Source organism: Acomys russatus, chromosome 14 (assembly GCF_903995435.1).
Source record: "Acomys russatus chromosome 14, mAcoRus1.1, whole genome shotgun sequence".
In the NCBI taxonomy this organism is placed as follows: domain Eukaryota; kingdom Metazoa; phylum Chordata; class Mammalia; order Rodentia; family Muridae; genus Acomys; species Acomys russatus.
Genome location: NC_067150.1, coordinates 45,403,249 through 45,428,456, shown reverse-complemented (window position 1 = coordinate 45,428,456; position 25,208 = coordinate 45,403,249). Strand labels below are relative to the sequence as shown.

The window sequence follows — 25,208 nt, the reverse complement described above, 5'->3', positions numbered from 1 at the left end:
CAGACAATGTGCCTTCTACTAACATTTCTCTCTGAGCGCATATGCCAGCAATCAGCTCCCTTTGTCTTGCCCCATGACAACAGATTGTATTCCATAGGAAACTGGGATGGAGACACTATTTAGCTGGATCTCTCTTCCGTTGTTTAATTGCACACGCACTATTCCATTCTGCGTCTGCCTCGTTATGCAGAACTATGAGGCTGGAGACAGCTAACTGTATAGGGATTACTATGTAAAGATTCATCTCATGGACTTTTCAAGACACTTTGAGCAGTTCCTCTGCGCTCAAATAAGCCAGTTTTCAGAAGTGGCCTGGTGACTGATGGGCAGATGTGTATTGAGAATATGTGTTCCCAGGACTTCTCTGTTAATCTCAGCACAAGAAAGTTCTGTTTAATTTTTTTTTGCTGTTAGACATTGCTTGTAGCCACATAACATCCCTAAAGCACCTGTTTATGAAACACATACAGTCAAATCAATAAAAGCAAAAACAGACCTACCAAGTGCAAAAAAAATAAAGTCCAAGGCACAAAAAAACAACACACATTCCTGTTTTTGAATTCAGACTTGGCACTTAGAGATGCTGAGTGTGTGAGTGTGTGTGTGTGTGTGAGAGAGAGAGAGGGTGGGGAAGAGAGAGAGAGAGAGAGAGAGAGAGAGAGAGAGAGAGAGAGAGAGAGAGAGAGAAATCTGTGGTGTTGGAGACTGAAATCAGAATCTGAGACATGCCGGCAGACAGTCTGTCACTAAGGCACATAGTCCCCATCCTGAATGCCTCAGCCCAAAGCACAACTCTGTCATGTGAAATCACCACCGCCATTTTCCTCTGGGAAGTGGCTAGAGCAAACTTGAAATAAAAATGTTTTACTCAGGGCTGGGGAGATAGCTCAGAGGTTAAGAGCACTGGCTGTTCATCCAAAGGTCCTGAGTTCAATTCCAAGCAATCACATGGTAGCTCACAACCATCTACAATGAGATCTGGTGCCCTCTTCTGGTGTGCAGGTGCACACTTGGGCAGAATACTGTATAAATTATAAATAAATAAATCTTTAAAAAATGTTTTACTCATTTATTTTTTGAGGTAGGGTCTCCCCCTACAGGACAGTCTGACCTGGAACTCACTATGCAGCCTAGGCTGACCTTGAATTTGTGGCAGACAGTCCCGGCGCAGCCTTCCAGCGCTGGGATTATAGGCATGAGCTATTAGCTCTAGCTCAGCCAACATTTTAAATGACCCAGTCATTTCTTTTCTGAGCATTAACTTGCACCAAATTTTGCATTCCCTTCTGCTTTCTATTAACAACAACAACAACAACAACAACAACAACAACAGCAACAACAAAGCCAAGCATGGTGGCACACCCCTGTAATCCCAGCACTGAAGAGGCAGAGGCAGAGGCAGGCAGATCTCTGTGAGCTCAAAATCAGCCTGGTCTACAAAGTGAATCCAGGACAGCCAAGGCTACACAGAGAAACCCTGTCTTGAAAAACCAAAATCAAGAACAATACAGTTTCGTTTTTAATCTATTCCTTTCTAAATGAGACCCATCAGACCAAAGGAGTTATGCCCCCCACACCCCCTAATCAGAAATTAACAGCATACCAACTTTTGGGCAGTTGCTTCCATACTCAATACTTTACTCTTTCACTGGGGACAGAGAAGGAGAGTGTTCAAATGGGAGGAGACAGAGAGGTTGGGCAATTTGCCCAAGAGGACACATTTTATATAGGGGCTTTTGTTTATTTGTTTGTTTGTTTTAAGCATTTCCTCAAATCTGAATTTTGTCCCCAAAATCACGGAGTTTGGCCTTCCGGAAAACTTTCCCTAGAACATAAAGTAGGGCTTTAATAATGTTCTGGTGGGGGGTAGGGGATGGGTCTACAACTCACCGAACAAGGTAGCTACCCTCTAGAGAAGCCAAAGCTTGCCTGTAACCCTGGACCACAGCAGGACATAGCAGTGTTTTCAGTCCCTGTCACGAATTTACTGGACCTGAGACCCAGATACTGCCGGGCAGAATGAGAGTAACAAGAACTCGGATCTATACAACGGCCAAATTTCAACTAAGTTTCCAATCTTCAAAATGCAATTTCCAATGGTTCGACCTGAACTCATCCCTGGGTTATATAGATCAGACAAAATGAGCGCTCATAGGGCTCTCTTGGAATCTGGCACCTTTAAGTGGCTGTTCTCTTCCTGACTTCTTTTCTCTCAGGCCAATGGTTTGTAGCTGCGATCAGAAGTTTTTACTCAGGAGAAGCCGGCTTGAGGTTATGTGAATTTTAAAGCCTGTAACAATGAAATCCCGTGCGTACCCAGGAATTAACAGCAACAGCATTTCTGCTTGGTGCGCCTCTTTCCTGGCTTCATCCCTTGATTAGTTAATAAATTACTTTAAGGTCGGCGGATCTCTGTGAGTTCGAGGCCAGCCTGATCTACAAAGCGAGTCCAGGATAGCCAGGGCGATAATACACAGAGAAACCCTGTCTCGAAAAAACTAAAAACCAAACCAAGACCAAAACCAAAAAGGTTCCTCCCCAGCTCCCAGGCCAGAGGAAGACCTCAGGTGTCCATCATCCTCTATCTTACTCCCTCAGCCAGTAAGTCCTGGAAATCTTCCTGTGCCTTCCTTCCATGGGGTTACAGGCACCTGTTGGGGCCATGTAGGTCTTTTTAATTTAGTGCCCCATGCTCGAACACCAAGCGTTCTTACCCACTACGCCATCTCCCCAGAGAAGACAACAGTTTTAAAAATCAATTCATGCCTCTTGAGCTGGAGGCAAAACTTGGCTCAGAAGCTTGATTGGCAGGGCAGGTCCAGCCTTCCAGGCCAATTCCTGCTGGGCGCTCACCCAGCTCTCCGAACCAGCTCCACAAGCCACGCCCACGCTGAGAAGAGTGAGAACTGGGTTAGTTACCACTACCCGACTAGTTGCTTATTCCCTCACTAGGCGTCAGGACCGCTGCTTGCTCCCTGACACGTGAATCGGGCATTATACCTCCCACAACATCCCAGCAAGACTATTCGCTTCCTTTTCTACGCGAGAAAACAGACACAGAGACTTCACTCAAGGTGTCTTAAGTGGTGAAATTAAACGCTAAAACGCGTGCAGCCTCACAACCCTGACCCCTAACAATAAGTGGGCAGAGGTGCTTGTTCTCTGATCAATCTTGCAAACTTTGCCACAACCAAAGAAGAGGAGTTCTAGCTTCCAAAACCCGCACCATCTCTCCTGGCTCCTAGGGCTCTGGGTGTAGAGGAACTTGGGGTACTTAGTCCCAGCCAGGAGCTGTGGGGCACTGGACACTCCTCCTCTCCCTCCCTCACGCTCTACCCCCCCCCCACACACACACCAGCCCCAGCCACCACCACCCTGCTCCCCCCCACACACACCCGGGCTCTACCCTCCCGTGCAGGCATTGGCGGGCGGCGGGCGGGCCATAGAAGCAGGCTTGGCCTCTTCGGAGCCGCCCCCTGGCCCTAGTGTCTGGCCACACAGTGCCCACTCCGCACCGCCCGGGCTCCAGACTCTTTGCAGCCCATACCGTGTGTGCCGCGTTCACCCGAGGCGGGACGCCGGCTCCAGCGCCCCGCAGGCGGGCAGTGGTGGATGCGCGGGCGAAAGCCCACAGTATGGATTCAGATTCTGGAGAGCAGAGCGAGGGGGAGCCGGTGACTGCTGCAGGTAGCAAGGGGCAACCCTGCAGGGAGGGCTGGGGAATGGAAAAGAGGGGAGGCCAGGGCAGGAAATCGAGAGTATTTCTCTCGAAACTGCGGGGCAGAAGGCTGGTCTCCAGCAGCCTGAGCCCTTCTACACCGAGACTGGGGGCTGGCTTTGGGGGCGTCCTCCCACCTCACTGCACTTAGGTGCGTCGAAGGGAGAGGAAGGGCATTTGCCTATGGACCGCACTGTGGCGGGGGTCTTCAGCGGCTCTCTTGGGGTGCATTGCAGAGTGAGGGTGGGGGTGGGGGAGAGTTTGAGAAATCTGCCTCTTGTAGATTTTTTTTTTTTTTTTTTTTGGTGCGAACTGGCTCAACCCCTTTTAAGTAACTTTCCCTGTGTTGCCGGTGCCCCATCCTGGGGCAGTGAGGCCATACGTCAGAGTCAGGGGAACGAAAAGAGCGGTGGGTAGAGCAGGGAGGGCTCTTGGCTTGGCTGTGTCTGAGGTTCAAGACTGATGAGCGGGCAGGCGAGCTCCTGCAAAAGTGCTAGCGGAGGGGGAGGGCCCCAGAATAGGGGTCCCAAAGTGACACACAGAGCCTGCCTTCCCCTTTAAGAGGAGTCATCAGCTTTTCTCAATCAGTAGTTATGGAAGCAATAGGATAGGTGGATGCTTCCTCAGGAGAGCAGCAGCAGCAGCAGCAGCAGCAGCAGCAGCCGCAGCAGCAGCAGCAGCAGCAGCAGCAGCGGATGTCCTCCGCCTCTCCCCAGTACTGAGCAACAGGAGGAAGCAGCCCACAACTATGGGTCTGTTTCTCTCCAGGCTCAGCCCACCTCCATCAGCCGATTTTGCCCCTTCAGGCCCAAGCCTGGGGTCCAGCTGCCAGGACCACTGGCTTTTTAGCTTTCTACCTGCAGTCATGGTTGTGTCACTCAGCACAGCCCTGGAACAGACCACTGCCTTCTGGCAGTCTCTGAGCACAAACCTGGGCACTGTGAGGTTCTCACACTTCCCAAGGGCACTCCGGAGTGTGCCGAGTGTGTGCCAACAGCGGGGACCAATTTGTGGAGGGCCTATTAGACCAGGTGTGGGTATAGAAAACAACATGTTCAAGAATCAGGGTAGGACAGCATCTAGCGAGGTGGGTTTTGTTGTTTACTTTTTAAATCTCCATTTTGCAGAGGTTGACATTTATTAAAGGGCTTGCCCGGGCTCCCAGCCACGGGCCCTGGGACTTAGTTCTCCCAGCTGCACATAACTCTCAGAGGGTGGCTATGGTTCTCAACTTAGAGTGGGTTCTCAACTTAGGGTGGGTGGGTTTCCTGGGGTAAGGTAGGCAGCAAAGGAGGTGCCTGTATGAGAGGTTTCCAATAGGGGTGAAAGCGACTCCTACTTGCTGTTCATAAACACTGTCTTTCCGCATGCCTGTGTGTTTCTGTGAATGTAAGGCACCAAGGTTTCGAGTCACAGGTGGCTTTTGGATCTCCTTTAATCATGTAAGCCAATAGGTGAATTTAATAGGTATCTCTGTGTAGCTAAGTGTATTTCCAGAGCCTGGGGTAGACAGACACCAGACATACTGTCACTGACACTTTAGAAATCTCAGTAACCTTGTTGTCCTAATCCACCAAGCTATTCTGTGGGTGGAAGCTGGGGAAAAGGCGGGGGGGGGGGGTGAGAAGGTCAGGAGATTCCTTAAAAAGGGGAAGGGAGCTGAGCAGTGGTGGCGCATGCCTTTAATCCCAGCACTCGGGAGGCAGAGGCAGGCAGATCTCTGTGAGTTTGAGGCCAGCCTGGTCTACTAAGCAAGTCCAGGACAGCCGGGGCTACACAGAGAAACCCTGTCTCAAAAAAAACCAAAAACCAACCAACCAACCAACCAAACAAACAAACAAAAAACAAACAAAAAAATAAAACAAAAAATAAAGAGGGGGGGAAGGGAGCAAGAGAAACTCCAGGGCTCTTAGCAATTAGAGGAAAAAGGAGTGAAAGAATACATATACACCCTGGTGTGCCCACCTCCCAGACTGCTTCAGTTCTGGATGTCACTGCCTGTCCAAGTGACTGACAGTTCATGTGAGAAGGCTTCTCCACAGCTAACAGTGCACATTATCACTCAGGTCAGATGCGCCTGGAAGAGCAGGGCAGGCAGCTCTCGCAAGCTGTCACCATTCGTTTGCACCTTAATGTTTTCTACAGTCATTTCTTCTTGTGTGCTTGAGTCTCACGACTTGAACATTTATTTTAATGTCACGAGCCATTATGCTAAATGGCATTTAGTCTCACTCATTATTATTTTCAGTCTGAAAGTGTTCCTCTTTGAGACAAAGCTTCAGAATTAGTGCCGTTTCTCCACCTTGCTTTGCTCGCATCCAGTCAAATGGCAACTGTTGTTGCAGATTCAGATGCAATCTAAGTGACAGGCACTTGTCCACAGACGCTGACCTTTGCCCTTACAAGAAACAGGCGTTCTCCTGGGGACCTGCATGCACCTCCTCCAGGTGGCTGAGTCTGGAAGTGAGAAAGATAACCAAGTAGGCTCCCCTGTGCAGACACGCATGGCTACTTCGTAAGGAGCTGAGCTGTAAGGGCTGCCACCTCATCTGTACATAGAACCTTAGTTCTACCAGGATCCAGTAAATAACACCTGGGAAGTGTTCCTGGCCACTTCAGCCAACAGAATCTGTTATTTATCACCGGACTGGGGTAGCTCTAAGAATCCCACTAAATAGCGGATCCTAGGCCTTTATAGAGTAACAATTGTAAGGCATGCATAAAAAGCCAACGTATTTGCCGTGATTACACTGGTTAGCTGGTGAGATTCCATCTTACATGTGAACACTAGGAGTGTTGTTTAACTTATGTCTCTCCTCATCATCAGTCCCCTTTGAGCTCATGAAGACAAGGACAATGCAACGTCCCCGCTTTCACCCTCTTCTTCTCGCCTCTAGCAGAGTTGTGGAAGGCACTGGCCACCATAGCCAGTCCACCGGCTAATGTAGGGATAGGAGCTTCCGTGTATTGTGCTACTCCAAGTGGAAAAGAGGTGGCAGTCTCCTCCCAGTGCTGCTCTCACTCCGTAAGCCTCTTACCATTGTCCAGGTGGCAGGAGGGTACAGGAGGCAACTCATGTCCTTCTTGAACTGGCCATGATGGTCACCTGTTGGCAAGGACTGAGGCAGTGCCCAGAGACAACTTGCTTTTTACTGCTTTAAGAGACCCTTCCAATGGTCTTCCATTTTTAAGTGGGGTAGATCTCTCATTGAGTAACAAATACCCTGAGCTTGGGGTGTTGAGGAAGAGAGGTGTGGAGTGACATCTGTAGAAATATTCTTTTCTCTTTTTTTCGCCCTATTCTGGGAGGCACAAGATGATGTGTCTGTGTCATTCTGCTAACTGCATCTCTCCTGCCTTTCTGTCATTTTGTGGCTCCTTCTGTGATTAGGAAAGCAGCAGAGTTTATGGAACACTGGATTCACTCCAGACACCCAACTTGGCAGCCTTCCATTTAGCAAATCTATCATCCGTCGCTTGGAAATCCTAGGGTTTGATATATTAATTCTAAAGTGAAGGAGAATCATTCCTAAGGAGCAACAGGGGATTCGCATTAGCAAAATCAATTTTTTTTCCTCTCTGGCTTGGAAGATCAGAAAAGTCTTTTTACTCAACTCAAGGCAAAAGATCCTCTTGAGCCATCAACTCCCCAGTTCGGGAAAGTCAGACTGACTGTACCTGAGGAGCATTTCCATATGATGGAGTGTGTGTGTGTGTGTGTGTGTGTGTGTGTGTGTGTGTGTGTGTGTGTGTATGTGTGTGTAAGATGGCTGCTTCTAGAGAAAAGAAGAGAACTGGGGAAATGGTAGGCCCTGGCTTCCTTTCCTGTTTCCTTGGTCCAGCTAATAAGCAATGGGCAGACGCAGTGATTTGTCAAGAGGAGACACTCTAGAAGCTGGATGGTTTGAGCGAAGGGGCAGGTAAACAGGGAGGCAGCCAGAATGCTGGGAGCTCTCAGGAAATAAAGTCAGTGTAGGGCACGCTAACTACAAGAAGGTCTTGACTACTTGGGACGGACATGACTAACGGAAAACTGTCACCAGAAATCACGTCTTGCAGAGACGAAACAATGCAGGGATTATCGAGCCGCAGAGCCCCAGCTTTCAGGGTGTGAGCGCAACACTGGAGAGGCTGGTGCATGGATGCAGGACAGAGGCAGGGTGCAGGCAGTATTGCAGAGACAGTAGCAGAATCTAGCTGCGGGATGCACCAAAGCAATGGCAGGAGAAGGAAGGGAGACAGTAGTGCATGCTGAGTTGGAATGAGAGCGGAACAGTTGAGTGAAGGTGCCTGGGAAGCAGAGAAATGCTGGGGGGGACCCCACTAATGTTCTCCAGAACCATGTTTCTTCAGGCACTTGACGGTGGCGTGGTAAACTCCACAGGTTTGTTCTGTGAACTTTAGGACCCGCTGCTTCCCATTGCTGATAGTGGAGGCTGTTGACAGAGCGATGGTGAGTGAACTGGGCAGCTGAAGGCAGGAATGGCCTGGGTGTGCTGCACACGTTGGCTATTAGTCAGGTTCCTTTGCTTGTTCCTGTTTTTGAAGCGTGAACGGTTTCTGTCCTGCCCACACAATGAGCTGTAGCGGTTTGACGGACAGGAGCTTGTCTTGTGTTTGTTCATATGCTCGGATTCCGTGCAAGTAGTTTTTATAGACACACGAGCACCTGGAGGAACGTCCTGGGAACGTCACACTGAAGGCCAGGCCATGGGCAGAAGCCTACCCTATAACGCAGAACTGGTAGACATGTTGTCTTAATGCTTCGTTTGTGGAGTTTGGCGATTTCGGCACTGTACTGGACTCCGTTAGAAAATAGGAGGAACTGTGAAGGGAGATCACAGAGTCTGTCCTGTCCTCGAGGGTTTGGCACTGCATCGGGGGAGCAGGTTAGAGATATTGATAGCTATAATGCATGAAGATTCAAGGCCTCCCTTTCCTGGGGTTGCATCCCTGACTCCCTCTTTTGTGTTCTTCCTTAGCACCGGCCACAGCTTCCTACATCTTACGATTGTCCCTAGACTGGCCTATTTTATTTGTGAGCTTCCTAAAGGTTAAGACTGCCTCGTTTCTCACCTGTGTCATCCACCCCTGCACCACATCTGTTCTTTAGCCCCAGGGGCAGGTTGCTGCTTGAGTAGGCAGATAGAGGCATGTGCGCATGCGTGGGCAGATAGAGGCATGTGCGCATGCGTGGGCAGATAGGTTGGTTCTCCGGGATGCAGACTCTGAGGGAGAAGTTGGCAGGAGGAGGGTCAGTTTTGTTTTGTTTTTGAACTTCTCTTAGGATCAATATCTGCAGAGGAGGCTAGGGAAAGGGAGAGAAGCAGCTGTTCGCGGTCGAGTTAGGTAAGGAAACACTTGCTCCAAACTGAACCTGTGAAATTGGGAAACCCAAGCAGTATGCGCTGTAGGATTTAGGATGCGGAGCAACACTGTTTCTTCTCATGAGAAGTTTCCGAAATGGTGTATATGAATATGTACATATAAAACCACGTTCTACAACATTTTTCTTTTTAAGAAAATACAGTACTGCTTTTCCACTTGTCATTTCTGTTAGTACTTTCTCTAATGGTTCGTTCTCCTCCACACATTTAAATCTCTCTCTCTCTCTCTCTCTCTCTCTCTCTCTCTCTCTCTCTCTCTGCTTTCTTTCTGTAGCCCTGCCTGTTTAAATCTCTAGAAAGATACTCTATAATTAATTTTGTTTAGTTTTTCAGTTACTTGGCCTCTGATTTATATAAAATGTCTGTGTAGGTGGGTGCTTGGGGTGTATTCTATGTAAGTATGTAGAGAAAGAAATAGGGCTGAGGGTGTATCTCAGCGGCAGAGTGCTTGCCTAACATGGATAAATACTGGGTTTGATTCCCAACAGCATAAAGAGGAAAGGGGAGAAAGGGAGCTAGGGAAGGGGGAAAAGAGAGAGAATTTAAAGAATAAACTTCATTTAACAACCCCTCCCTGGACAAAAAAAAAAAAAAAAAAAAAAACATATAAGATGATCCCTTCCCCTCCCATATATGTTGAGGAATAAAAATATGCTGTTTTGGTTTTACATCAGAAATGTTCTTTTTGGTTAAATGCTCACTGGGTTTCTTAGACATCATTGCTTGGGAATAAATTTGAGCGTGTTCATGGAAAATCTACTCATGTACAGACTATAAAACTGGAAGGCTTGGCAGAACAGAGAGTGCGGGACACACCCTAATAGAAACCAGGATTTTGTAATTTAGTTCTCTGGGAAGAAAAGGAGACACGTTGGTGGTGTCCAATATTGCTTAAACTAGAAAAACCACAGAGACACCACTGGCTGCTAGATTCTGTTTCAAAAGTAAAACATGCTTTCTGTGAACTGTACTAGCCCCAAAAGGAAGCATTTTAGTAATGATACGCAGCCTTTAGGGAAGCCTCCAGCTTATTTTTTTTTTTTTTCACGTGATAGAGTCATCCACTTTTCATGTGAGACAGGAAGTGCTAGTACTGGTGATCCCATGTGTCTGTTCTGTGTCCCCAGTTTGGGGCCTGCATTTCAGCTGAAAGATTATAAAATAGGGAGTAATAACAATTGAGATGTAATATATATAAATAAAATATATTTAAAAAATAAAAATAAATAAAACAGGGAACAGAATAGGGGAAGGAGGTGAAGAGCCATTTCTGCAGAAGTTCTTTGCTGGTACCTTTGAATAGTGGTTTCTATTGGGTAGAATTAAGAAAGGTAGGGAGGGAAGCCTGCAATTGGGGAGTTGAGAGTAAGAGAAACAAGGACCTTAAGTGGTAAAACGAGGAGACAGTGGGAGGAGGGTCAAAGTCCAGCCTTAGAAGGGTACTTAATTTTTTTTTAAAGGCCTTATAATGTCTTGAGGATGCCATTACTTATTCCTGTGGCATTTAATCTTATATTAACCACTCTTCACGTTAAATAACCAGGAATGGTGTCATCTTCTAGGCAAGGGAATAGAGACACAGAGCGCAAGTAACCTCCTCAGGATTGTGGAGCTCGTGAGTGCAAACGAAGCCAGCCTAAGTCCAACTCCTGTGCAGGCAGAGCATGCAACAGATTGACGGGCGTTGCTAGGTTGCTTTGCCTATCCTGCTCAATTCCCTTGGTTCCCAGAACCGACAACTGGGCTTCCCCTGTTAGTTAGGGCATTGTTTCTCCACAAGCCCTGCCTGTGGTAAATTATAAACATAGCTTTAGTAATAACACACAGGCAAGGACCAGCCCACGTAGGCTATAGAATGGACTGGTGAAGGCAGTTTCAATGCTCTGCTTTATGTTGCTGTAACAGAATGCCCCCAAACCGCTATTTATAAAGAAAGGGAGCTTATTAAGGCTCACACATTCAACTTGAATCTTGGAAGGAACATCATCTATTCAAACTAAAGCATGCAGGTAAAAAGAAAGAGCCCGCACGAAGTTCTACTAGGGAGAAGTGGCCCTGGAAGGACCCAGCAGCCAAGGACATCTTTAGAGTTATGCGGGATACTATGGGGAGATACACTATTAAGGGGAATTAAGTAAGATTCCAATGAAAAAAATAATTCTCTTTTCAGAGTAACTTATGTTGGGTCCTGAATTTTTTTTTTTCACAGCGGATTTTAGAATCATTTTAGATGTAGGTTCTACTACGTCAATTAGCAATCAAGAAAACACAGACATACCTGAGGCCGCTCTGATGGAGGCAATTCATCCGTTGAGATTCCCTCTTCCCACATATGTTCAGGTTTGGGTCTACTTGACAAGCACTAGCCAGTACAGTTCACTTCTTGTCGATTTTGGTATAAACACTTCACTTTAAACCATAACCTTTCTTTTTCTGTCTCCAAAATCTCATATTAATGTCATGACAGAAAGCACAGTATCACTTTCCGTGTTTAAATAGATGTCGAGAGCTACTCTGCATGTCAAGAACTTAGACGATCATACCATGCATAAATGTGAATATAGCCAAAGGAAAAGTTGTTAAGTTTTCTCTACAGGAGTTCACCCTTTTCTCAAAATTTTACAGTTCAGCCTTCAGCCTTCATACACAGGAGGGCTTTGCTCTAAGCACAAGCTCTTGTATTCTCTGTGGAGCTAATTTATACTACGACTAAAGAAGCATCGTGCCAACAGCCTTTTCTTCCCTCCTTATCCCTTCACTTAAGTGTTAGCTGGGTTCTCACTTAGATTGGTAACCTGGCTATTCCCTAGTTTTTAAGTCCTGTAAGCGACATTGTTATATGGCAGCATTTCCTAAGCCTTCCCTGGTTTGACATTCAGTTTATTGAATTTGTATAAACGTTGCACAGAACCACCACCAACAAACTCTTAGATATACTCTATTTTGTTTAAAAGTTTAATATTTCTATATTCAGTCTTTAAATTGTAAATTCCATGAAATAAAAAAAAAATAGTTAAATATTTTCTTACTCCAAGAGGGAGGAACCAGTCCATAGAAACAATTACGTCTATGCAAACCCAAGGTCCAGCAGTGTGTCTCCAAAATCTTGTAGCTCAATGTCTGACATCTGGGACTCCAGATCTTCTGGGCCCCAAAGTGCTTTGGTAGCTGCATGTCTCCAGTCCTCCTGTGTGCAACACACACAGTTCATCTTCTAGACTCAAGTAAGCTGTATTCCACACCTCCTTGGCAGACTTCCCTCAGTCCTGGCATCTCCAATATCTTGGGGTCTCCACTACAATCAAGGCTGTGCCTTCACCAGTGACCTTTCTTTAGAGACTCTCACTCTGCCCACTGGCCAACTTCAGCTGCCCTTTATGACTCCTTCATGCTTTCAAAGCCAGTACCTGGTGGAAGACTCTTACACATTGTTTACCAAGGTCTGCAGCTAGCTTGAATTGACTCTCAGGTCTCCTACCAGCCCACAGCTTATGTGAGTTTGTTTCAAGGAAGTGATCTCCAGAAGATTTTGCCCCAAATGATGCTGCTGTCATATTGATGACAGATTGGTTTTTTTCCCCATGCAGTTAACAAGCATCAATTGTCTCAGTAAAGCAAGGGTTCCACTTCAGCGGTGCTGGTCTCTTGTTAACCACGACGGAGTCTTCAGTCTCAGCTGCCTAGAAACCACAGATTTTCAATTCACAGTATCATAGGAACAGCCCTGATAGTCTTTGCTTCCCTCTCAGGTATCACGACCGAGGTCCCCATTGTCTGCACTGTCCTCTGCACTCTCCCCCGAGTTCCCATGAGAGCTCATCAAACTCTGAGAACTTGCAGTCCAAAGTTCCAAATACTTGCACAGTTCTCACCCCCAAATGACAGCACCCTACGCTACTGCTACCCTCCCAATACCAATGCCTATTCCAGTTTGCTTTCTGTCACTGTGATCAACACCATAATTAAAGGAACTTGTGGAAGAGAGGGTTTGCTGTAGCCTATAGGTTATAGTCTGTCATCGAGGGAGCCAAGGCAGGAGCTAGAGGCAATAGCTCAAAGCAGAGACCAGACCATGGAGGAATGCTGCTTTCTAGTTTGCTCCCAAGCTCAGGTACCTTTTTTAGACAGGCCACACCCACATGCCCAGAGATAGTCCACTCACAGTGGGAAGGGCCCTTCTGCATCAATTAACAATCAAGAACGTTCTTAACAGATTTACCCACAATCCAGTCTGATGGGGGAATTCTGCCATAGAAATTCCTGAAAAACTACTCCCCCCTCCCCCCGCCACTCCTTTTCATTTCTTGGGCTTCCTATTCTGGGCGTATTTGCGGAAAGACTGGCCACTACAGCCCGCACGATACTTGGCTGAACATCTCCTTCCCCTGAATCAAGCTCAATCCCTTTTCTCAGCTACAGGAACCCTACATGTGACCTACATGTGACCCTCAGCTTATTACATTTTTATTTCTTGAGGAGTACATAGTAGGTGTCACTAACCCAGTGATACAGTTGTCACTAAGGCTAATTTGCTTTGAGCTTTTCTTGAAGCTTTTTAGCTCCGAAGAAAAAGTTTATTGGCCCCTAGTTCTCCAGTTATGTCTTACCTTTCTTGCGATTTTTTTTTTAAAGAATTAAATCTATTGTAAGGTAACTGGGAAATGACTTCCCTTATGTTAAGCTTCTCTATTTTTAGGATTTAACTTCATAGTTTTGATTCAGTCCCATCAAGAAAAGAGGGAGAGCTAACTTTACCCAAGACCAACGTTGAGAGAGCCCAGGTGGTGAGAATTAAACCTCAACTGCTTTACCTCTTTGACTAAAGGCTCTGTAATCCTGGTACTCCTGTGCACTTCCTTAATTGTTGCTATTGTATTCCTTGCAATACCCTTTTCCCTCCTGTGTCCCCCAAGGTAGAATGATTGGCTTTGCTCTTCTGACAAAACCCTTCCCCTGAGGAAATACCACTCATTCTTATGGCATACCACAATAAACAAACAATATCAGGATGGTTACATTATCCCAATCACAAATTATGCATCATATTTTTACTGTTTTTGAACTGATGACCCTAAAGGAAGAAAGTGGGAGACAACACAAAAACAAAACAAAACAAAAAAACCAAAATAAGCATTTTTAATATTCAGTCAAACAATATTGAATGATTGAGTGCATGGTGACAACATGTGACACACATGATAATTATACATTGAATACTTCACAGTTACACACAGTACATTATTCAGCTCTGAAGAAAAATTAGTCTGAAGAATTGATATAGAGAATAATTTACATGATAGCACTTTTCAAAGAAAGTTTAATAATCTATGATCTTAGTTTTATTGGTTGTTTGTGAGTATGCATGTATACATGCATATGTGCACATCGATAGACATAACCATTTGTGAAATGTGGGAGATACAACACATCACATTCACATACATAAACACTTATATAGTTTTTTAGTGTATAGGCAAAATAAGGCAAAATGTGTGATTACGTTTATTCATAGCTCTTTCTTATAGATATAGTTCCTATAGATTTTCTCTTGACAAATGCATGTACCTTTGAACAGGAAATGTTCTTGAAAAGCAGCAACTAGGAGCTGGTGATGATATAGTGACACAGACTTCCGCTAAGCACGTGTAAGGTCCTGGGCTTGATCGCGGGGACCATAAGTTAAAAGCAAAAATCCAAATGTGACCCACCATCCGCTTTCATGGCTCTTCCCTGGACCTTGGCTTCTTCCGCTTCCTCTCCCTCTCAGCATTTTTCCATGGCTGCTGGTTGGAGTGAACCCAGCCCTGCCCTCAGCCAGCTACGCCCCACTCTTTCCCGGACGGGCACTGGATCTCAATAGGACCTACTGGGTGAGCCTTGCAGTATTTTGCTGGTCAGCAAGGTGGACACCTGGCATCCCGACTCTCATTCCCTCTGCCCCCCAACCCCCGCCATGATTCTTCCTCATCCTTAACTTCTATCCTAATTATGACTGACTTTCATCTTTATTTATTTATTTATTTATTTATTTTTGGCTTATATGTTTTGCTTTTGTATTTTGTTACTTTTAAAATTAGAGGGAGGAAAAGAACATTTAAAATTTGGTACCACAAGATTACGTTAGCTTAGAGGTTTGTCACCTCCACCGTTAAGCTGTGATTCTACAGCAAATTTTCAGCACCGAGGAGCTGCAGGAGGGTGAGTATAATCGATAGAAATAGTACCTGTTTCTAACGCGGTGAGGTGGAAAGCTCACTGAGGGGTTTCTTGTGTCTCTTGAAGCTTGAACACGAGGGGTCACGTGATAGGCCCAGTACTCTCTACTGCTCTCCTACCTCCTTCTGCTCCTCACCCTACAAAACAAAGGCAGCCTGTCAGGAAGCTGTTAGGAAAAAAGCAATACTGACATTTACCAGCATTGTTAAAAACAGTTTTAAGTTGGGGCTGGAGAGATGGCTCAGTGGTTGAGAGCACTGCCTGCTCTTCCAAAGAACCCAAGTTCAGTTCCCAGTACCCACATGGCAACTCAAAACTGTCTGTAACTTCAAGATCTGACACCCTCACATAAACGCACATAAATTAAAATTAAATAAAAATTTTTTAAAAATTATAATATATATAATATTGGATATATATGTGGACAGAAAGTTGGGAGGGACATGTGATGGGGGTGTGTCCTAGAGGGATGAACTGAGTTGTAGATATGATCGAGATACAGTGTATGTGTATATGAATTTCTCAAAGAATACATATTTTTTAAAATCCTTGGTACTGGAGATATGGCTGAGTAGTTAAGAGCACTTGCTGGTCTTTCAGAAGCCCTGAGTTGAGTGCCTAGCATCTAGATTGGGTGACTTACAACTGCCTGTAACTCTCCCATAGCCTCTTAGGGCCTCTGGAGGAGCCTGCACACATGTGGCATACAGTCATATGGACATAATAATGATTCACATTATGATGGGCAGATCTGGGCCCAGGGGTTCTGCTCAAACTATAGCACCAGCCAAGGACAATACGTGCAGTAAACTACGAACCCCTACCCAGATCTAGCCAATGGATAGGACATTCTCCACAGTTGAATGGAGAGTGAGGACTCACTTTCATACGAACTCTGGTGCCCCATATTTGACCACATCCGTGGTAAACCTTCTCTGTTTCTGTCTCTTAAATGCTCATGTCAAATTAGCATAATCTGGCTGGGTGATGGTGGCACACGCCTTTAATCCCAGCACTTGGGAGGCAGAGGCAGGTGGATCGCTGTGAGCTCGAGGCCAGCCTGGTCTACAGAGCGAGTCCAGGACAGTCAAGGCTACATAGAGAATCCCTGTCTTGAAAAGCCACACACACACACACACACACACACACACACACACACATACACACAGTTATACTCTGGTGAAAGTGGCTGAAGTGTAAGTAAAGTCAAGGCTGGACCATGACTAGGAACATCTGGTCTTGTGGTTGAGGAATTGGGGGATAGGTGTCAGTACAGTGACTCTGCAGGCTCATTCTCTGTAGAGTCACTTGGCCTACAGCCTGTGTGCCTGTGGCTGACAGAGTTTCTGGGCTCCTTTCATTAATGGATTGCTACCTCACCAAGTTTAAAATGTGCTAAGAAGCTGCATTCCCCAGTAATATCCTACGCCCATACGACAGAAGTAACTCTTAGGTACTTCCACTCACTTTTCTCCCTGGTCCCTGGGTTCTGCTTCACCCCTTCCCTGCCCTTCCTCTTCTTCTTCTCTTCTCCCCTACCGTCCCTTCTTTCCTCCCCTTCTGTCTTTTTTCACATTTAATTTTTATTAGCGTGTGTGTGTGTGTGTGTGTGTATGTGTGTGTGTGTGTGTTGTGGTTGCTTGTACATGCCAAGGCATACATGTGGAGGTCAGAGGACAGAAGCTGGTTCTCTTCTTCCACCATGAGAGAGTTCCAGGAATTGAACTCAGGTCATCAGACTTGACAGTGAATGCTGTTACAAGATAAACTGTCTGGTCAGTAACTGTACATAATACTCCCCCAGCTTGTCTTTCTTCTTATTATTATTAATTAATTAATTAATTAACTAACTAACTTTACATCCCACATGCAGTTTCCCCTCCCTCCTCCCCATCCAGCTCTTCACTTCACCCCATCCACCCCTCCTCCCTTTCTCTTCAGAAAAGGGCAGCCCTCCCATGAATATCAACCATCCCTGGCATATCAAGTTGCAGTAAGACCAGGCCCACCTTCTAATTAAGGCTAGGTGAGGCAGCCAGGAGCAGGAAAGGGTCCCAAAGGCAGGCAATCGAGTCAGAGAATCTCCTGCTCCTGCTATTAGAAGTTCCACTTGAAGACCAAGCTACACAACTGTGTAACAAATGTGCAGAGGGCCTAGGCTGCTCCTGTGCAGGCTCCCTGGTTGGTGGTGTGGTCCCTGTGGGGCCAGGTTGGTTGATTCTGTAGGTTTGGTTACGGTGTTCTTGCCCCTCTGCTTCCTACAAACCTTCCCCAAGCTCTTCCTATTGTTTGGCTGTTGGGTCTCTGTTTCCATCAGTTGCTGGGTGGAGCCTCTCAGATGCTCTCAGATGCTGGTTACTCTAGGCTCCTGTCTGCAAGTATAGCAGAATATCATTAACAGTGTAAGAGGTGGTGGGCTCTCATGGCATGGGTCTCAAGGCAGACCAGTCATTGGTTGTCCACTGCCTCAATCTCTGCTCCATCTTTACCCCTGCACATCTTGTAGGCAGGACAAATTGTAGGTTGAAGGTTGGTGGCTGGGTTGGTGTCCCAACCCCTCCATGGTAGAAACAGTCTCATATTTTTCAGGCTGGTTCTGGCTTTCAACTTGTGATCCTCCAGCCTCAGACTCCAAAATATTTGGATTATTATAGATGTGCTGTCTATTTTTTCCCCGACAGCATCTCTGGTCCTCCAATTTTTTTGACCCTAGGTCCCTACACAGCCCCACAAGCCCTCCAGTACAACCAAAGCAATAGAAACTCCAAGTACAGTGGCCAGTATTAGAGATCAGTTCTGAAGTCAAAATCTTAACCTATCAGAGAGTAAAAGCAGGACAGTAGCAATTTTGTTTTGTTTTGTTTTTTTATTTTTTAAATTTTTTATAAAACATGGTCTTAAAAGCTACATGGCAAATGATCATAATTACCTTGCACACTTGTAAATGAATTTTGATAGAGTTCTCGACCCAGTAAAACCCTTCATCAAAAGTTAAGATAAAATGAAGTCATTGTGAGACATACTAGGTCTCAGAAACAAAGGAACTTTCCATGGCCCCTTTCATGGGGAGCTACCAGATCTTAGAATCAGCCACTAGACTACCATTATTATCTGTCTTTACACGTAAATGGTTACAGTGTAAATGTTTCTTTGAAAACCTACATATATTTTATATTTTACCTTTTGATGCTTTATTCTCTGGCCCTTTAAGGTGTTTGTTGATATCTATTCTGGACAAAGTGCCTATTGTGGTTTGAAGATACTCTGCCTCCCACAGGCTCGTGTGTTGAATGTTTGGTCCTGAGCTGGTAGCAGTGTTTGGGGGGGGGGGTTCTGGAAATGTTAGGAGGTAGGGCCTGGGTAGATGGAATAAATCACCAAGGGTGGGTCCTTAGGTTTATCTTGTTCTTCCCCTTTCCTTTCTTTGTGCCTCTTGTCTGCCCTTAGACGACCGGCCTGCGTTTCAGCCCTTTGCATGCCCCTGCTACCATGGTGGTCTTCCCCCGTTCACAGGGCGAAGCAGATAAGCCCTTACATCCTCACGTCCTTACGTTGATCCTATCAGGCATTTTGTCACAGAGATGAGAAAAAGTAACAAACACAGCACTCTACTGGATTAGGAAGTAAATTTAAAAAGAGAAGCCATGAAATGAAGAACAAAGTCACAGAGCCAAGGAGAAGAGGTGGGGGAAGAGGAGGGGCATGCCAGGTAGGGAGGGGTGTGTCCTCAGCACAGGACACAAGCCCCTCGCCCAGAGGGGTAGTTAAGAAAACAGTAGAAGTGCTCAAGCAGTTGATATATTGGACCTAACGAGAAGGATTTTTAATGTTTTAGGAATTTGGAGAGGTTGTAGCTGTAGATAGACAGGAAACTAACCGGAAGATAGCCAGGCTGTGTTAACTCCTTGGGAAAACGAGATGAGTAAGAAGGGAAATGCAGTCATAGAACATCCTGAATAAGCAATGAATGTTATCAAAATCATAATAATATAACTGCCAAAGGGTGACCTAACCAAGTGTTGACAGAGAACCAAATTAGAAGGTAGACGGAAAAGCGAACAGGGATGAGAGTGACATCCCCACCTTCTGTACTATGACGCTAAGAACAAATAAAACCAAGAGCTAAAAGTATAAGCGTGTAATTTAAATAGTGGAGGCCATTAGTCATGGGAACAGCTGAGATAGCTTGAAGTGGTCTGTCTCGAAGGAGCCAGCATCACAGATGGGTTGGAAGATGTTTCGTTTCGCTGTCAGTTTTATAGATTAGTCTGATTTTGAAATGACAGTTGCATTACTTTGAAATTAAAAAAAAAAAAAAACAAAAACAAAAAACAAAAAACCTAGATTTCCAGCCTAGAGTAGTATGGCAGCCACAACCTCGTCGCCAGATAAGGAGCACAATGCAGGGTCTTCAGACCTCTGGAGGAAGGAGCAGACTTCAGTCTGCCAAGTGTGCGCCAGCTCCAGGTTATCACTGGCGTTCTTAGCAGGAGTTCTAACACATGGCAGGACCGAGAGACGGTCATTCATGTAGTGGTGAGTCTCTACATTGCAAGTCCAGGCTGTAGCTGTTGGGCGCACAAAGCATAACTTCTGGTCTCAAGGAGTTTAGATTAGTGTGAGATAATGCCGTTCCATCCAGGTGATGGGTGGCTGGCAATGAATATTGCCTAAAAGGGACAAAGAGTATGCTTGAAGGCAGAGAACTGCAGGAAACACTTCCCAGGAGTCTGAAGTCCTTCAAGCAGAGCCCTTGAGGTTGAGGAGGAATTGGGTGGAGAAAGGGTAACAGTGTCCTAGCATAGGGGACAGATTGAGCAGATTGAGCAGAGTCATAGAGGGGCTTGAAAGATCATGGTATGGTTGAGACCAGAGCATGACGCCAGCTCAAGATCTTGTAGATGTACAGAGTGGAGACAGACCATCAGCTCAGAATCCTGGGTGAACTGCACCTGGGAATCTTTATGATTCTGTGAAAAACCCTGGAGAGCCAGGTTGGGGAGAGCAGAGAAGGCTCCATGCTGCTGGAGGACAGGTCGGTCAAAGACTGGGAAGCCTGTCGGGGGTGCCCTCAACATTCCTGGTCCTGGACTGCCTGGTAGTTAGCAGGTCTGCCCAGTAAAGCCTGTAGAACTCCTTATTCACATACTGTGCCAAACAAAACTGCCCTCCCTTGATTTCAGACACCCCTCACGAACAATTTAAAGGCTACTTGGTTGGCTAACAAATATATGAAAAAAAAAATTGCTCCATGTCATTAAGTCGTTAGAGAAATGCAAATCAAAACCATGAAGAGTCATCTCAATGCATCTAGAACGATTGTTGTCCAAAAAGCCCAAAATAACTAACACTGGCAAGATTGTGGGAAATTATGAATTCTCATATACTAATGGTGAGAATGCAAATTACTATAAATACCGTGGGAAAGTTTATGGAAGTTCCTTTAAAAAAAAAAAAAAAAAGGAGCTAGAGAGATAGCTCATGGGCTAAGAACACTGGCTTCTCTTCCAGAGGACCAGCATTCATTCCTGGCGCCCACACGGTGGCTCAAAGCCACCTATAATTCCAATCCCGGGGATCCAGGCACTGCACACCCTTTGTACCCACACATACATGCTGGCAAAACACCCAAACATATACAAATAAAATAAAATCTAAAAATAGATCCACTCACTGATCCGGCTATCTAATGTCTACATATATACCCAAGGGAAATGAAGTCAGCATATCAAAGATGCCTGGCTGGCCGTTTATCATGGCTTTTTCCACAATTGCAAAGTGAGAATCAGCCGAGGTGCCCATCAAATGGTGAATGGATAAAGAAAGGGTAATGCATCCACATACATGTCTATGAATATGTAGGTATGTATGGGACATATATGTATATGTAGTAATTTTCAGCCATTCGCAGCAGATGGAGCTAGAAGACATTATGTTAAGTGAAATAAGCTAGGTACAGAAAGGTAAGGATCTCTTGCTGTGTCTCACACATGGGTTTCAAGTCCACCTGAATGTAGAATACTGATTGCTAGAAGCTGGGAAGCGGGTATGGATAAATAAGGCTGGATTTGATCAGCACACGCCGTACAGATGTACTAACATACAGCACTGACAACCATCAAATGTGCAATTAATTAAAAAAAAGAGAGAGAGAAAATTGGTTCTAGCAATTAAGTTGAATTTGACAATGTTATTTTTAAAAGACCATTTGTAGCATTGGCAGCAACAGTTAGCATCGGATTCGGAGAGAAAGCGGAGAAGTGCGGGGCTCCTCCTCCATAGTGTCTTTCTGTGCTGACCACTTACTATTTGGTTTTTGAGGTTTGAGTTTATTAAATGTTTTTCCATGTGTCATGGCTACCCCTCTTGAAGGTGCCAAGAAAGAAATAGATGAAGGCTAGTGGGGATGCTCCGACTCGGCCCTATGCAGGGGAGTTTGTTCAGAGGGGTGTGCAAGAGGGTACCTGGACTTGTGCAGACCTGTGGAGAAGATGCACAGTGCAGCTGTGGTGAGGCTGCGGAAATAGGAATTTTCATTTAGGGGAGACAGGGATGCATCCTCTCATGGGGTAACAGGGGGACCTAGAGTTTCTACAGAGCACATGAAGACAGCACAGGGCCGCTTGCTCAAGCCGGAGGCTGGGGTGGCAGTCATGGCTTAGTCCATGGGTGCTGAAGCTGACACAGGAAGGGCCTTTAGGGGAGATCCTGCCCAAGGCTTTTTCTGTGGCTGGCACACAGTGAGGTCAGCTGGAGGAATCAGAGCCCTGGAAATAAACAGAAGAAGGCCTCCTGGGGGGAAGACACAGAAGAGGACCGCTGTAGGCTCTGGGGGTAACTGTCCCAGGGATTTTAAAGAAGTAGACAGCATCTCGTTTTTAAAGGCAGCAGGAAAGGGGAGAGTTAGCTGGACAGCAGGACTCAGTCTTTGAGTGAAGGGTGGCGGTGCCCACTCCACAACAACACTCATATTTGGTATGTGGCCATGGTGGGTTTTGTGGATGAAAATTCCAACTTCTGATTCTGAGAGGGATCACTATTAAAGCGAGAACACCAAACACTCTGGTCTGTTACCTTAGTTAGCAGACCAAGAAACCAGGAAGGTGAAGAGGTTGCCCCTGAGGGAAATTTGGAGGGCTCAGCAGGGGAACAGGAAGCCAGCTCTCCTCTACTCTTTGCCACTGTTCCCCAGTCAGACCAACTCTCCTGTTTTCCCCATCTTTAAGGAGAGACTCTGTGAGCACTTTTGGCATTGTGACTCCACAATATAGTGTTCTGGGTCCGTGGAAGACTGCCTGGTAATTCACCTGCAGTCCTTTCATTGGTACTATTTTGTGTAACCTTCAAGTACATATATTTTATTCTGGACCATTTACTGCCCTAGGGACAAATGGAGTAAGAGTATCATTTAGAAAGGCAGCATCAAAGAAAGGAGTACTTCCGGGAAACTTCCAGGAAGACAGGCATCTACCACCCAGAAATGTGAATGGATCAGCCCCTTGTTCAGTTATACAAAGTCCAGGACCACAACTGCAGACCCTTTGGATGATCCATCCATCTTCCACTGTGACAAACAACACAAACATCAAAATGCCTTCAAAGTTCCAAAAGCGAACAAACTATTGATAGAAAATGCCTTTAGACATCCAAAAGCAAGCAACAACCAAACCAAAGCAAACCAAACCAAATGTCTACACCAAAATGTTTAAAAAGCAAACAAATTAACTAGATTTCATAAACCCAAAGCATTGGAAGCAGATTTAAAAAAAGAGATCTACCAAGGTAGAATCCTGGACAATCAGCTCACAATAATCAAGGTGGACCCTCAGGTAAACCAAGGAGTACCTGATCCCCGAAAAGAACTCACCCACCAACAGGTCACTTGAGGAGATGACACCAGATGGTCTGGACTGGGTGAGTCCATGCACTTCCATTAAGTGAGTTCCTCCAGCAAAAAGCGGATCATTCTCAAGTCCTGGATGTGCCACCATAATTGTACACACACACACACACACACACACACACACACACACACACACACACACGCAAAACCCCACAGATTTAGGTTGCCCCGAATTCTATGTTCCAATGTGGAAGCAGTTTCGCAGGGCTTTCACAGTTTTACAGTACAAAGAAAGTCACAAATCAAGGCAAATTTCAAAACATTGCTGAGCACACAGAGGTAGGCACAAGGAGACGGGGGGGAGGAGCTATGTTACGGGCACTGGATGCTATATGCTGACCCTCTTGGCTCTTGGATTGGTGGAAGCTGGCATCCTGCTAAGTTAACTGATAAAATCGGTAATTCATTATATAAAGAAAGGAACTCTTTAAAAAATATGTGTGAGTTAAATGAGATGCTAAAGCAAAAAATTAAAAGTTTTTAGAGTTGCTACTGAAACTAAGGATAAATTCTAAAGTTTCTTTCCGTTCCTCTTTCCCTGACCTTGCTTATCTTACATTTTTCCTTGACCAGCTTTTTTTTTAATTTAAATTTAATTTTTAGTTTTTTGCTCGTAGTGAAGTGTCTTTATTATACACACCAGCCCTAAATTTCCTTTCAGGCTTGACACCAAAAAAAAAAAAAAAAAAAAAAAAAAAAAAAGAAAAAAAAATCTCAGTTTGGTCTACACTGAGGTCCCCACAGCTTAGGGGGAACTCCCCAGGCTGTCAGAGATAATCAAAGGAAGCTGTGTCTGTGTCCCCTCAGCATTACTCCTGGGGATTTATGCTGAGACCCATTTTCCAGCTTCTTGGTGAGCGTCCCTGTGTTAGTTGACTGGTGGGTCCTTGGCTTCTGCTTTTCTAACAAGAAACTCATTGAATATTTGAGGACCACTGACACCAAACAGTTATGCCTAGGCCCTCCTGTACTTTGCTCCTGGGTCATATTAGCAGCGCGTGACTTTTCTGAGGAGCAGCTTCCTAAAACCAGTTCCCTCCTTGTATGAAGATTCTAGAGAGACACTGCTTCTGCCAGTCGATCAGACTGTTGGCCCTAAGGGTACGGGAGCTCCCCCCGCCCCCAAGAATCTCATTCAGGGAAAAGGAAAGGGCTACAGCCTGAAAGAGATTTCACTCTAGCAGCCTGTCAGACCACCTCACAGGCGAGACTAAAAAAAAACCCAGCGATTGATGAGTCAGTGGTGGGCATAACTGTACCTTGAAAAGGACACCGTGGATGCGTGTTTGGCCCTCTGTCTAAAGCCTTTCTTACTTCAGGACCCTAAGGGTGGACTTGAGAAAGGTTTGCCGGATCTTCGTCACTCCTTCCCTATGTGACCACATTGACTAAATCTCCATTTTTCTCCTATCTGCTTTTAATTTGGCTCTTTTAATTGGTTTGCTGTGGGAGGGTGGCCAGACCTGCTTGGCACAAGTTGTTATCTCCAAGTAACCTGCTAGAAATCAGTGTAAAACACAATTTTAAAAACAAACAAAACAAATTACAGCCCCTCCCCCCAAGCTAGAGAGAGAAAAGAGAGTCTGTAACAAACTTTACCTTTTGATCTCCTCTGCTGTTAAGTCTTTCTCACATCTTAAAGAAACAGGATAATGTTTCTAGCTGTTTTTTTCTAGAGTGGGTGTATCTAACTTCATGTAGTTGTGTCATGTGTCTATGATAACTGCCTTAGTATATTTTTAAGTTGTTTTCATACATTGGTTGTGTCAAAGATTTTTTTTTATGACACACTGTGGCCACTTTACTTCAGTTCTCCTTTTAAATTAATTTTTTATTATCTGATAAAATTATTTTTTGGCATGCCCAACTAAAATGCACATGCAGACTCAAATTTCAATACTATGATTATGTATTAAGAGCTGATAAATACATATTATTTATATATTTCAGTACTCTAAACATCTTAAAACTGATTAAAATGACA

At 45.3% G+C, this 25,208-nt stretch overlaps 1 protein-coding gene across 1 annotated transcript in view; it reads left to right on the top strand.

Moving 5' to 3' along the window:
- Positions 1-3,540: 3,540 nt before the first annotated feature.
- The window catches only part of Tnfaip8l3 (TNF alpha induced protein 8 like 3), a 39,387-nt gene continuing 17,719 nt past the window's right edge, over positions 3,541-25,208 (top strand). The window contains exon 1 of the mRNA XM_051156461.1: positions 3,541-3,687. Coding sequence (XP_051012418.1) covers positions 3,636-3,687 — 52 coding nt within the window. The 5' untranslated portion in view covers positions 3,541-3,635. The remainder of the gene's footprint in view (positions 3,688-25,208) is intronic.